Source organism: Leuciscus leuciscus, assembly GCF_965113295.1.
Source record: "Leuciscus leuciscus genome assembly, chromosome: 7".
Lineage (NCBI taxonomy): Eukaryota > Metazoa > Chordata > Actinopteri > Cypriniformes > Leuciscidae > Leuciscus > Leuciscus leuciscus.
This window is the reverse complement of record NC_138731.1, coordinates 25139497-25152601: the sequence shown is the minus strand read 5'-3', so window position 1 is coordinate 25152601 and position 13105 is coordinate 25139497. Positions and strand designations below refer to the sequence as shown.

Here is a 13105-nt window from a genome sequence, read left to right as displayed (position 1 = left end):
TAGTGGGCACTCGTGCAGCGTAAGCAATGATGTACATCCGAGTGAACGAGACAGAGGGAAGTTAGCGAGGGAAGGCATAAAAAGTTAGGGATAGTTCACTTTGAAATTAATTTTTGGTATGTTTTAGCTTACCTCAAGTGCATCCAAGATGTAGGTGTCTTTTTTTCCGCAGTAGTTTCAATTTTGATATTTTTAGGTCAAACCGTTCTTGTCTGTCAGTCATATAATGCAGGTCTATGGTCACTTGTCTCAAAGAGCATGCACAGAGTCCAAATTAAAACAATTCCCCGTCGTCCAAATTAAACAATTCCCCATCGTAAGTACACGTTGATGGCCTAAGACACGAAACGAGCGGTTTGTGTGAGAAAACGAACAGTATTTATATCGTTTTTACCACTTATATGCAGCCATGTCCAAGTGATCTGATCTGACGTGTACGCAGACTGGTGCATAGATATATACACACTAGATGTCGCCTTGTCTACGGCAGTTCATTGGAACGAATGTCTTTAAGGCGACATCTAGTGTATATATCTATGCACCAGTCTGCGTACATGTCAGATCAGATCACTTGGACATGGATGCACTTGAGGTAAGCTAAAACATACCAAAAATGTATTTCAAAGTGAACTATCCCTTTAAACACAGCCAAGGACGCAGGAGAAGTAATTTCACCACTTTTACTTCAGCAATAAAAATGTACAAAAAAAGAAAGGAAAAAGGAGACAAATGTGATGTTTAACCAAAGTAATTTTTGCTTTTCATATGGTTGAATTTGATGAAGGAGTGAGAATAAGTGAGAATAAGTGAGAATAAATACATAAAGAATATTTGTGTTATTTAACATAATTAATGCAGATTTGCGTAATATTCTGAGCTTGCATTTCATTGTTTTTATTGTTTTTAGCGGAATACTGAATCTATTTTTGTGTAAGTGAGATGAGTAAATGCATGTTCACATTTAGCCTAGAACTACAATAACCAACATGTTTACACAGAGCACACAACGCCCCTGCACCTCACTCCCGATTTCTCTCAAGATAGGAACAGGAGGTGTCAGTCAATAAATGTGAAACAAAGTAACTTGTATTCCCTATCAGTCAGTGACGTTCGACGTAACGTCTGACTGACAAAATGGGATATCACCTTTGAGTAGAAACAGAACAAGGCAATGCACATTGGCGAGTGAGATTTGCATTGCAAGCCACTACCCGCTTCTGGGAATGTAAGGCAACGTGCAAACTCACACATTAAGCTTTTGCTTTGGAGCCGAGCAGACGTTGTTTCACTCTACTCTTCAATCATGGTTCAGAGGGTATCAGAACAAGAGGTACACTGTTCCTGTGTTGATGTTCCAGCGGAGGTCACGGTTGCTGAGTGTATTCATGGTTAAGTACAGCGGCTGTTCCCCTGGGCACTTCAACATCTAAAGAGCAATTTTCCTAAAAGATTAAACACTGGTGTGACGTTGCATCTTTTTAAAGATGTCATTCCACCCGATCTCTATCTCACGTGTCTGGGCTGTAAGCATGCTGAGGTGGCGTTTGTTGATGAGTCATGCACCCACTGCAGGAAGATGACCATCGATATGTTGAGATCAAAACTGAGATACCTTGAAAAAGGTGGACTCCCCTCTGCTATTCCCCAATCTGGTCTTTCTGCACAGCAGAGAGCCACTTCGGTTAATACACAGGGTGATCTGAGGATTACAGGGAGAGCCCTCCTGCCGGGGAGAGCCCAGCACAGCCGAATGAAGATTCGGCTGTGCTGATACCTTTGGAGAGAGTAGTGTTGTTCGAGTCTGATCCAGAGCTGACTACCATGCTTTCCCGGGCCGCCACGAGCGATGGGCTCGAGTGGAACCCTCGACTGTGTCCCGAATGCTCGCAGCTGGATAATTGGTTTCTCAGAGCGGGGCATGCTGAACAGCAGCATCCCCCTCCAGTCCCTTCTTCCCGGAAGTGCACGAGGTCACAAAGTCATGGAAGGCACCTTTTTCTGCCAGAAACTGCTCAGCTAACTCCTCCGCTCTCACTACCAAAGGGTATGTGGAGATCCCCCAGGTGGAGCCTGCAGTTACATCTTGCCCCCTCATCCCCCTCAGGCAGGATTCTGCAGTTCAAGGACACAACCCCTTCTCACGCGTCTCCAGCCTCTCCCTCACGGGAACCGTGGAGCCAGGTAAATGTGCTACTACACTCACGGTCCCAACACTAGTAAGCCGTGCCTTCCAAGGCGGGCCCCTGTGCTCCACAGCGCTGCCTCACTGACCCCCTTGCACAGTGTTTGGAAGCCTGGCTAGTGCTTACCAGCCCGTCTCGTTGGGTCATTCGGACGATCAGTCTTGGCAATGCGATTCAGTTCACCCGGTGCCCCCCCCCAGGTTCAGCAGAGTCCAGTTTACATCAGTGGCAGACAAGGATGCTCCTGATCTGCATTCGGAAATCGCAGTCCTATTGGTGAATGACGTGATAGAGCTGATCCTTCCAGCTGATGTGAATTTAGGAATTAAGGTGGTCTATGCTTCCTACGCAAGTATGCATTTCCCCCAGTGAGCCTGCTTGCACAGACACTGTGCACGGTCAGGGAGGACGAGGAGCAGGTCTTAATGATACACCAATGATACACTTGATACACCAGTGTTTTGCCAGATGAGAAGTCATATTTTTTCTCTTTTAATTAATTTTATAACTGTATCATATATGTCTTTTAATATCATATATATCTTTAAATAATACTGTTTTAGTTTTCCTTGCTTTTATTTTGTGATTATTTTAATTCCTTTCTGTAAAGCACTTTGAACTGCCATAGTGTATGAAATGTGCTATATAAATAAACTTGCCTTGCCTTGCCTTAATGGTTGCACCTTATTGGCCCACCCGGACCTGGTTCCCAGAACTCATGCTCCTCATGACAGCCACGACAGGCGAGATCCCAATTCGTCAGTCTGATGTAACGTCTCTGTTCTCTCCTTCAGGGAACATTACATAATGGGTTACATTAGTAACCTAGACATTACTTATTTGAAAAAGTAACAGATATTTTTTATCTTAACTTAGTTACTGGATAAAAAGCAATCTGATTATGTAAGTTGTAATGCATTACCCCCAACACTGCTCTAAAGTTAATAATCCTGAACTATCCCCACACTAACCAAGCCCTTGTAAAGTATTTAAAAATGCATATTTAGAGGCCTACACTGTAGTTGCACTGAACTCTATAAATGTCTTCTCAGTAAACTAGGTTGAAGCTGTATTATGTTCATCTACAGTCAAAAATCATTTGGAGTAGTTGATCAATTATTTTCTAAATGGGTTCTGCTATGTAAACAATATTAAAAATGACTGCCCTCTGAAATCCACTGTTACGTTTCTTTAATCTAAACATTCAATACTGGTATTTCTTTTAGTCACTAAACGCATTAGGAATTGTGAAACAAATATTAAAGGTCATAGATGATTGCTATAGCATACAGCAATGGATTCAGCCATGTTTTGTGACTTTGGCATGCTGGGAGATTGAAATTGTAAATACTATTCTACTTCAGTTCTGTTTTACAGTGGATGTCTGACTCAGAGTTAGAACCAAGTAAGTAAATAAGTAAGTAAGTAATAAATAAATAAATGACATTACATAAAAAAAATTAATAAAAAAAAACATTACATTACATACTGTATTTCTTAATTACTTCACAATTATCTGAAATACAGATAGCAGATATACAGAAACACTTGCAGTCAATAGTTGGAGATGCTGATTTAAAATCACAGATAATAAGAGTACTTTAAACATGACTGCCACAAGAGGGGGCTCTCAGGCTAGCACAAAAAGTACTTGCTCAACTACTAGCAACTGAACTTTGTGAACTATCCTTCCATTCAGTGCTGGATGCCTATGGAGGAATCTGGACCAACAGAGACCCTGCCCTGTGGACTCATCAGTGAAAAAGTGCTTGCTGGTGGACCTTTTGTTTCAACATACTATTGTCCATCTTCTCTGGTCTGCATCAGCATTGTGGACTTTGGGTACATTCTGGAATCGCACTGGCAAAGCTCCTGAGTCATCAACATGGCCTGAACTATTGTATGGGGAGATTTACCAGGGGCCATTGACCAGCAGCTGCCCACACAACTAACAGTTCATGCTCCCTGCCTATGCAAACACACAAGCATTCATTCTTTTTAACATTCAAATGGTTAAAAAACATGTGTGGTATTTATATTCATGCAAACAGGTACTACTAACAAAAACAAAATTCCTGACCTCAGCGTCTGTATAGTAAAAGGCCTGAAGAGGCAGTTTTTAAGCCATTTATTTCATCCTAATTCTTTATCTGTCATGCAGATTATAAATAAAGTTTGAATAAAGTGTTTAGGTGAAACTTAAATGATCAGTTAATTAATTGTTATTGTAAAATGCACAGTTTGTCATGACAGTACTAAAAAACAAACATGTGAATTCAATTTTGTTTTCTATGATTTTTTTTTATATTTTAAAATGTAAGTTTGTTAGACACCATTCAGAAAACATAAACCAACAGAGGGGAGTATTGAGTTATATCAACTGCAGAAACTGTTGAAAGCTATGGGTTGAGAATGAATACAATTTTTTATAAAAAATTAATTAAAAAATTATGTGACACATACGTAAGATTTAATTTTTTTAATTAATGCTTTTATTCAGCAAAGAGACATTAAATGTGATTTTAAAATGACAGTAAAGACTTAAAAAATAATCTCAAATAAATTCTGTTATTTTGAACTTTCTATTCCTCAAAGAATCCTAAAAAAAAAAGAAAAAGATCATAGTGATACACATGTATCATGGTGTATCATTAAATGTATCATAACCAAAATGTTACGCAGTACAACTGTTTTCAAATTTGATAAGAATTTTTTTCTTGAGCAGCAAATCAGCATGTTAGAATGATTTCTGGAGGATCATGTGACACTGAAGACTGGAGTAATGATGCTGAAAATTCATCACAGGAATAAATTATATTTTAAAGTTTATGAATATAAAAAAACAGTTATTTTATAAAATAATAATAAACAAATAAAACAACAACAACAAAAAACAGTTATTCAAATGCAGCCTTGGTAAGCATAAGATACTTTTTCAAAATAACAAAATAAAACAGGAGACAGGAGCTAATGGGCTCAGTGTCATTTTTATTAAATAGTTAAAGAACAATCAACTACACACTGAAAAACCTACAACTCCTGAACACGGCGGATGGAGCCGACAGTAGGATGCATGGCATTCCAGTCACTGAAGCGGCGGTACTCGCCTCTCTCCAACAGGTACTGACGTCCCCTGTAGTTAGGATGCTCAAAGAAGACCCAGGCTCCATCCAAAACGTTACAGGACTGGACCTCATGGTGATGGAAGCGATCATAGAGAGAGGGCCAGTCCTCACTGCACTCCATAATCTGACCCTGAAAGTCAGGCCACTTATACAGACGGAAACGGAAAATGCCAGTGTGCTAAAACAGAGAGAGTAGTTTCCCAAATATCATAACAAATTAATTTATATCATTAGGCAATTTACAAAGAGCAAACAAAGCAGCATATCCAAAATTCTGATGCATACTGGGGTTTTTACTGGAGAACAAAACCAGTTCTGGCAGGTCACGTTAGTCAAGCTCGCATCAGCTGACTCTCAGCTGATCCACGTCTACCTATAGAAGTACGACGCCTATCACTGTATACATATATAAGCTCCTTCAGTATTATCAGCAGCTATCGCGTTTCTCAGGAGCAAATTACCCTCTTCCATCCCCAGCTCCTCCTCTCGTGCAGTCAATATTTGGCATTCTGATTGCCCTTTGAATCAGAATAAATTCTCGAAATATGTTGTACTTTAAAATCTTGAATTAATGATATCTGCAATAGATTCATGGTTCTTTTCTGTTTACCCTAAGGGGGGTTATTGCTGCTCTCCCTGCTCTTATCCATGCTAGGCTGCATGGATGCGCAGGGAGTTCTTGCCCAGAACAGAACCATACCGCCAATCATAACTGTATTCAAATTGTGAATCGTATTTGACGATAGTGGTCCTGACAGAAACAGTGTTATTCAGCATCTAGCAGAGTTTGAGGCCAATAATACTGTTACTGAATGATTATTGTCAAACATACAGTATGTCCAGCATAGGTGACTGATTTAGCAGGAAAAGAGGAAAACAGACCTGCATTGGGAAAAATAGCCTAGCTACGGTTCTCCACACAGGGATGACTTAAATTTCGCACCATGCGGCAAGACCTAATAGAGTCATTGAACCCCATCCAGTGCTGGTAATCAGGATACTCTCCCCTGGTAAGGATGTACTGGCTGCCCATGAAGTTTGGATGCTCATACAAAACCCAGGCCCCACTCTCGACTTGGATGGAGTTACAGCGGCTTAAGTGGGACGACAGCTCTGGGCAGTCCGTGCTGCACTCAAAGGAACGTCCCTGAAAGTTTTTGTCCTCATAAAAGACAATCTGTATGGGAGAAGATGTAGAAACACAGATAAGCCATAAACAAGACTGTAGAGTCAGTTTATGCAAGCAAAATATTTCTTACTTTTCCCTTTCTGTCCATGTTTGGGGATAATTTGATTCCTCCTTTTGCTGTATGCTGTGTATAAAAAGGGCAATGAGCGAAATTTATATGTTTCACATTGTTGCTCTGCCAGGCAAATCATTGTTATATGAATGGCTCCAGCAACTGCATCATCAACAGCTGATACTACGATTGTTTCTAGATTGTTCATGTAGATTAATGCAGTGGCTATTGTATGAAACCCTGACCTTTTGATTCTGCAATGGCTGAGTCCAGAAAATATTTATTGGGCCAATTAAATTGTTTTCCAGCTGCTGGTACTGGCAGAGTTCAAGCAGCATTGGCATCTAGTCACATGCCAATACTGTATGAGGCGTAACACTTCCTTTAGAATGAACTGATGCATTAGTGTTTGTGCCCCACCCCTAAATGTTCTACTGTTGGACAGCAGGTTAATTTAGTTGCACAATAACACAGAAACTGTGAAACACAGAAACTAGGAGTAGGCTATGCACAGTAATTTATATATATATATATATATATATATATATATACGTATATATATATATATATATATATATATATATATATATATATATATATATATATATATATATATATATATGTATGTATGCATGAAACTGTGTCACTGAAGCTGTTGTGAGTCTTTTATTCAGCACAACAAAACACCAGAGGCAATCAAGATGCCATGATGTTACCATCAAAATTAAGATTAAACAAAGGTGTTTTGCTGCTTTCAGAAGAGGAATGAAATGTGTTTTCATGACAGCCTACATAGTCTGATGAACAGGGCATCAAACTTGTGTTTTAATGAAACATAATTGGATCTCCCCTTTTTTTTTAAAGCACCAAACATGCATGTGTAAACAGAATATTAAAACGAGGTAGCAGCTATTTATTGTACACTAAGTAAAAAAGGAGTTTGCAGAAGGATACCATTGCACTGAGTACAAATAGCAAAATACAATAGTTTTACTCATAAATACAGCAGTGTAATCACTATCATGTGTATAATGTAAATTACATCATCAGTAATCTAAACTATAAGGTAAAATATCTGCGCAATGGTGGACGGAATTATTGAAAATAGCATTTTGCACTCAAAAGTAAATTTACACTTATGTTATCTTAGAAGAAAATATAAAATAATTTATTTTTGTTTCTTGTTCAGAATATTTGGTGGAAAATAAATTACAATACACATTTTTATTAAAATATAACTTATGGAAAACATCTTTTGGTAACAATTTCTGCTCAAGAGTTGCAAACATAGTGTATGAACTCACAAAGCAGTCATTAATAGAACTATAAATTAAAGACTGGCTTATGAGAATGTTTTTCAGATTACATATGTTTAGAGCATTTCGGTTCAATATTATATTGTCTGCTAACTGGCAACCAGTAAAAAAATAAAAAAAATAATAATTTGACAAAAAATCCCATAAATTGATGCCTCTTCAAAATGTTTATTTTTCAATACTTTTTCAGTAGTTGTGATAACATGTTTTAATTTCAACAGTCTGTGCTGATCTGGCGAATGGAGCCCACAGTGGGATGCATGGCCCCCCATTCAGTGTGGCGACTGTACTCTCCCTTCTCAAGGAGGTACTGACGGCCACAGTAGTTTGCATGCTCGAAGAACACACAGGGACCTTCATGGACCTTGCAGGAATGGACCTCTTTGCAGAGAAAACGTTCCTGAATGGACGGGGTGCTGTCTGTAACTTCCCATGTTTGGCCATCAAAATTGGGCTTCTCAAAGAGTTTCAGCTTGAGATGTCCAGTTACCTGCAGGAAATACAAATCATGTTTATATGTATACACCCAATCACACTGTTAACTTAGTAATTCAAAGTGATCATGTGTGGTGTCATTGGACTTACATGCCTGATTAAACGACAAGATCGGACACAGTCATTGAAGCCAATCCAATGGTGATAATCTGGAAATTCCCCTGGGGCCAGTATATACTGATAGCCCATGTAGTTTGGCCGGTCATACAGAACCCAAAAGCCCCCCTTCACCCTTGCAGAATTACAGCGGCTAAAAAAAGAATGAAGGTCACTTGTGTCCTCCTTACACTCATAGGATCTTCCCTGGAAGTTCCTGTCTTCATAGAACACAATCTGTCAAACACAGCAATGACAGTTTACATTGTGCTAAAACATCATGACAGACTGTGGGATATGGACAGTCAGGGAGAAAGAGGCACTTACACTCTCAGTCGTCATTGTCAGATGTGAAATGTTGGATGGCAAACTGCCTGTAGTCTCTTTATATAAGTCCTGAACAAAGGCACTGGTTGTAAAAAAATTTAATCAGCAATTCAAAAAAAAAAAATATATATATCCAAGCTCAATGTATTGTTCTAAAGCACTGAATCATAGATTTGTTCAACAATAAAATTGTGAGTACCAAGCATCCCAACCACAACCAATGAATCCCATATTCAGGCTTTATAACATGCACATTGTTGGTATATACTTAGTCAGCTCAGGCTGATTATTTGTTACTACAGAAATATCCTCTGCATTCAAATATTTGCCAACAGCATCCTCACACTTACAGTTTCAGCAAAATAACTGTTTGGCAACGATTGGCAACCATGATATTAAATTAAATTAAATTTAATTGAACGAGGAATCTATATAGCGCTTTATTATGTACTACTACACCCAAAGCGCTTTACAATCCTTTCAGGGGTCTCTCCTTAACCACCAGTGTGCAGCATTCACTTGGATGATGCAACGGCAGCCACAGAACAACGGCGCCAGTGCGCTCACCACACACCGGCTATAGGTGGAGAGGAGAGGGAGTGATTGAGCCAATTCAATGGATTGGGGATTATTAGGAGGCCATGATTTATAAAGGCCAATGGAGGGAATTTGGCCAGGACACCAGGGTTTCACCCCTACTCTTTTACGAGAAGTGCCATGGAATTTTGATTGACCACAGAGAGTCAGGACCTCAGGTTAACGATGGTCTTGTTACAGTATAGTGTACCCATAGAGGCATTAGGACCCACACAGACCACAGGGTGAGCACCCCCTGGACCCATACTTCCATGTCTCCATCCTTCCACAAAACAGGAAGTTCCTGAGGTTTGCTTTCGGGGGCAAAACATACCAGTATCGGGTTCTTCCGTTCGGCCTAGCTCTATCACCCCGTGGATGCAACTCTGGCACCGCTCAGACTGCAAGGGATTCACATTTTGAATTATATAGATGACTGGCTTATTCTAGCACAGTCGGAGCAAATGGCGGTTCGCCATCGAGATGTCGTTTTCGCTCATATAAAGAAGTTGGGGTTGAGACTGAATGTCAAGAAGAGTGTGCTTTCTCCAGTACAGAGGACCACCTTTCTCGGTGTGGTATTCAGTGATGATGCGGGCCGTGCTATCGCCTGCTCGTGTTGCTGCTATCCTAGCAGTTGTAAAAGAGATAAACCTAGGCCAGTTGCTCACTGTGAAACAGTTTCAGAGACTGTTGGGTCTGATGGAAGCTGCGTCCAACGTGATACCCTTTGGCTTGCTGTACATGAGGCCCCTGCAGTAGTGGCTCAAGACCAAGGGGTTTTCCCCGATGGGGGGACCTACTTCATATGATCAAGATCACGCTGGGGTGCCTCCGCACCTTGGTTATATGGAGGAAACCTTGGTTCTTGATCCAGGGTCCAGTGTTAGGAACTCATTTGTCATCGAGTCACTCTCTCGACAGATGCTTCTCTTACCGGCTAGGGAGCGGTAATAGAAGGCCGCTCAGCTCAGGGTCTGTGGAGGAGTCATCATATTTCGTGGCACATAAATTACATGGAGAGGATGGAGGTCTTCATGGCATTGAAGCACTTCCTCCCAGACCTAAGAGGCCATCATGTGTCTGTCCGTACGGACATCAAATCAGTGGTCTCTTACATAAATCACCAGAGGGTGTCTGTGTTTGCGTCCACTATGCAAACTGGTGCACCAGATTCTGAATGTATCAGAATGTAGAAGCAGACATCCTGTAGAGACAGGGGCTGAGGCCTGGGGAATGGAGACTTCACCCCGATGTGGTGGAGCATATATGGGGGGTTTACAGTCAAGCAGAAGCACGTCCACTGGGGCTGGATACTATGGTACAGACATGGCCGAGGCTATGTCTGTACTCTTTTTCCCCGATTGCTCTGCTCCCAGGAGTTCTGGAGAAGGTCTGCCAGGGCGGAATAAGTTTACTGCTAGAAGCACCGTACTGGCTGATTATGGTTCTCAGACCTAGTATCCCTCCTCTGCGACTCCCCCCTGGAGATTCTGGTCAGACGGCCTCAACACCGCCACACTGGAGCAGTTGTCCGGGGAGGCTCCTCGAGGGAGCTTCGCCAAATTTGTGGAGTGATTGCTGGTTTCCAGTGGATCAGCGTTCGCTGTCGAGGACGCTGCCAACCCCACTGCCAACCCCACTCCCAATCTAGTGCTGAGCCAGAGCCAACCAGCCTACGAGGATCGACAGCCTGAGCCCACCATAGGCAGCTCAAGGGAATCCTCTGCGATGTTAGAGCCCACGTCCCAAAAAAAACCAAACAAGGACTAAATCGCCACGGAGCCCGAGCAGCGCATGCCTGACCAGGTGTGTGAACCAGCCAAGTCATCCATCGCCGAAGGAGTGTTAGTGGACTTTGTAAGTGAGCCCCGCCCACCCACCCACTACTGAGAGTAGTTAAATGTTAAAACTGAGGCACTGTTAAATTTTGAGTTTGGAGAGGATGTTATTCTGCCCTCATTACTTTTGCCTGAACCAGCCTGTCTTATGCCTGTCTCGCTGACCCCGCCCAGCCCCCCTCTCCCACTATCTCTCCAGACAGAGATTTTGAACGCTTTGTTTTTTTTATTGGTTTCTGTGTGGGTCTCCAGTCTCTTCCCCAGTCCTCAGCCATCCATGACATCCAGTCATCACCGTCTCCATTCAGTCCCTCTGTACCACTTCCTCTGCTCCTTCCACCCTCGACCTCAGTGTGGACCATCTGCGATTTGGCCTCACCGGACTCCCTCAGCATGTTGGCTATACCTGGGTCGGACGTCTCACCACCTTCGCCACGGACTTTCTGGCTGGTCGCTGCTCTCCAACACTTCAACCCTTCAGCTTCGTCTAGCTCCCTCAGGCCCCATCCCCGCCCTTTGTCACCCCATCTCAACCTCTGGCGTACGGAGACCCAATTCCATCTCGGGAGGTCGTGAGGCTATATCCTGGTTACATCCACCTACTGATAAATTTGGCCAAATTTTGTCAGCCATTTTGAACTCTTTAGAGTATAAAGATAAAACTTAGAGGCCATGTCCTAAATGGCACACTTCATGTGCACTTGTATACTTACAATGGCCGTCGCGTGCTTGTATTCGTTAAGTCCTCAAGATCGTAGGGTGTCCCATTTGTAATTTTAGGTTTCAGAAGTGTGCTTGCGAGCACCCCTTTGCATCTGACATGCTGCATCACTGTGCACTTTTTCTGAGCCCTCACTGAAGTGAACAATGCAGCAGACTTCTACCCAACAGTCAAAACGGCATTTCATTATGAAAGTGTGGATACAGAGGAAGATTGCAAGGGCTTAGGGTTTCATTTGGGACAGGGCAAGAAAGTTCATGATGTTTATCACATTTACAATGTTTTGGCATATTGACATGAAATATTTGTGATTCAATGCCTGATAACTCCTATAATGCCTGTAATTAAGATTTATAGTACCAAACCGTATTTCAGTTTTACAGTAAATGGTACTGTAATTGTGTAATACAGTGCATTACTGTAAAAACGAAGCTAATCAGTAAACTACTGTAATTTTTTATTTTATTTGTACTAAATATAAATTAGATTTCATAATTTTGATATATGATTAATTTTATTTTTGTAGTACTTATGTAGGATAAAAATAAAATTAATCATATATCAAAATTATGAAATCTAATTTAAATTTATATTGTCTTAATGTTTTTGAAAGAAGTCTCTTTGATGCTCAAGAAACATTTCTTATTATTATCAATGTCTGACTGTCTACATTCTGTCTTTTCTACAGCATAGGAGTAAAAGTCATCATCAAAATAATCTTTAAAAAGCCAACACAATGTTTTTGTCCACCTTTGTGAATAAATGAACTTCTCCAAAGATTGGTTCCTGTTCAGAACTTGACTGACAACATCATTATGTTCCCTGGTCTGTATGCGTGTCCACAAACACTAATGTACTCAGTCCTTCAGAGGAGATCCCGGTTCCAACACTATATGAAAGAGAGAGAGAGAGAGAGAGAGAGAGAGAGAGAGAGAGAGAGAGAGAGAGAGAGAGAGAGAGAATATTAGTGTCACATTATTTTTAACCTCCTTTTTATATAATGTTTATTATTATTTTCACAAAAACTTAACAATATATATTTGTAAACAGCTTTTGTCAATAAATAGCATACAAAAAAACTAAATAAAATTATGCCAGGTAAAATTTTAATACTTACAAATCCTAAATTCTCTCCAAAAATGCTGAGATCCATAGAGAGAAAGACTGAAATCGATTATTTTAGC

At 40.9% G+C, this 13105-nt stretch overlaps 2 protein-coding genes across 2 annotated transcripts; both read right to left on the bottom strand.

Annotated features, from left to right (window-relative positions):
* Positions 1 to 5213: 5213 nt before the first annotated feature.
* Positions 5214 to 6616, bottom strand: crygs3 (crystallin, gamma S3; the record flags this gene model as incomplete). The annotated part of the gene is made up of 3 exons (XM_082175771.1): positions 6568 to 6616; positions 6243 to 6485; positions 5214 to 5486 (listed from the first exon to the last, which is right to left on the bottom strand). The coding sequence occupies exons 1-3, from the start codon at positions 6583 to 6585 to the stop codon at positions 5214 to 5216; spliced, it is 534 nt and encodes a 177-aa protein (XP_082031897.1). The 5' UTR covers positions 6586 to 6616.
* Positions 6617 to 8032: 1416 nt separating this feature from the next.
* crygs4 (crystallin, gamma S4) lies at positions 8033 to 8798 on the bottom strand (the record flags this gene model as incomplete). The annotated part of the gene is made up of 3 exons (XM_082175622.1): positions 8033 to 8355; positions 8451 to 8693; positions 8784 to 8798. The coding sequence occupies 3 exons, from the start codon at positions 8796 to 8798 to the stop codon at positions 8080 to 8082; spliced, it is 534 nt and encodes a 177-aa protein (XP_082031748.1). The 3' UTR covers positions 8033 to 8079.
* Between the last annotated feature and the right edge of the window lie 4307 nt (positions 8799 to 13105).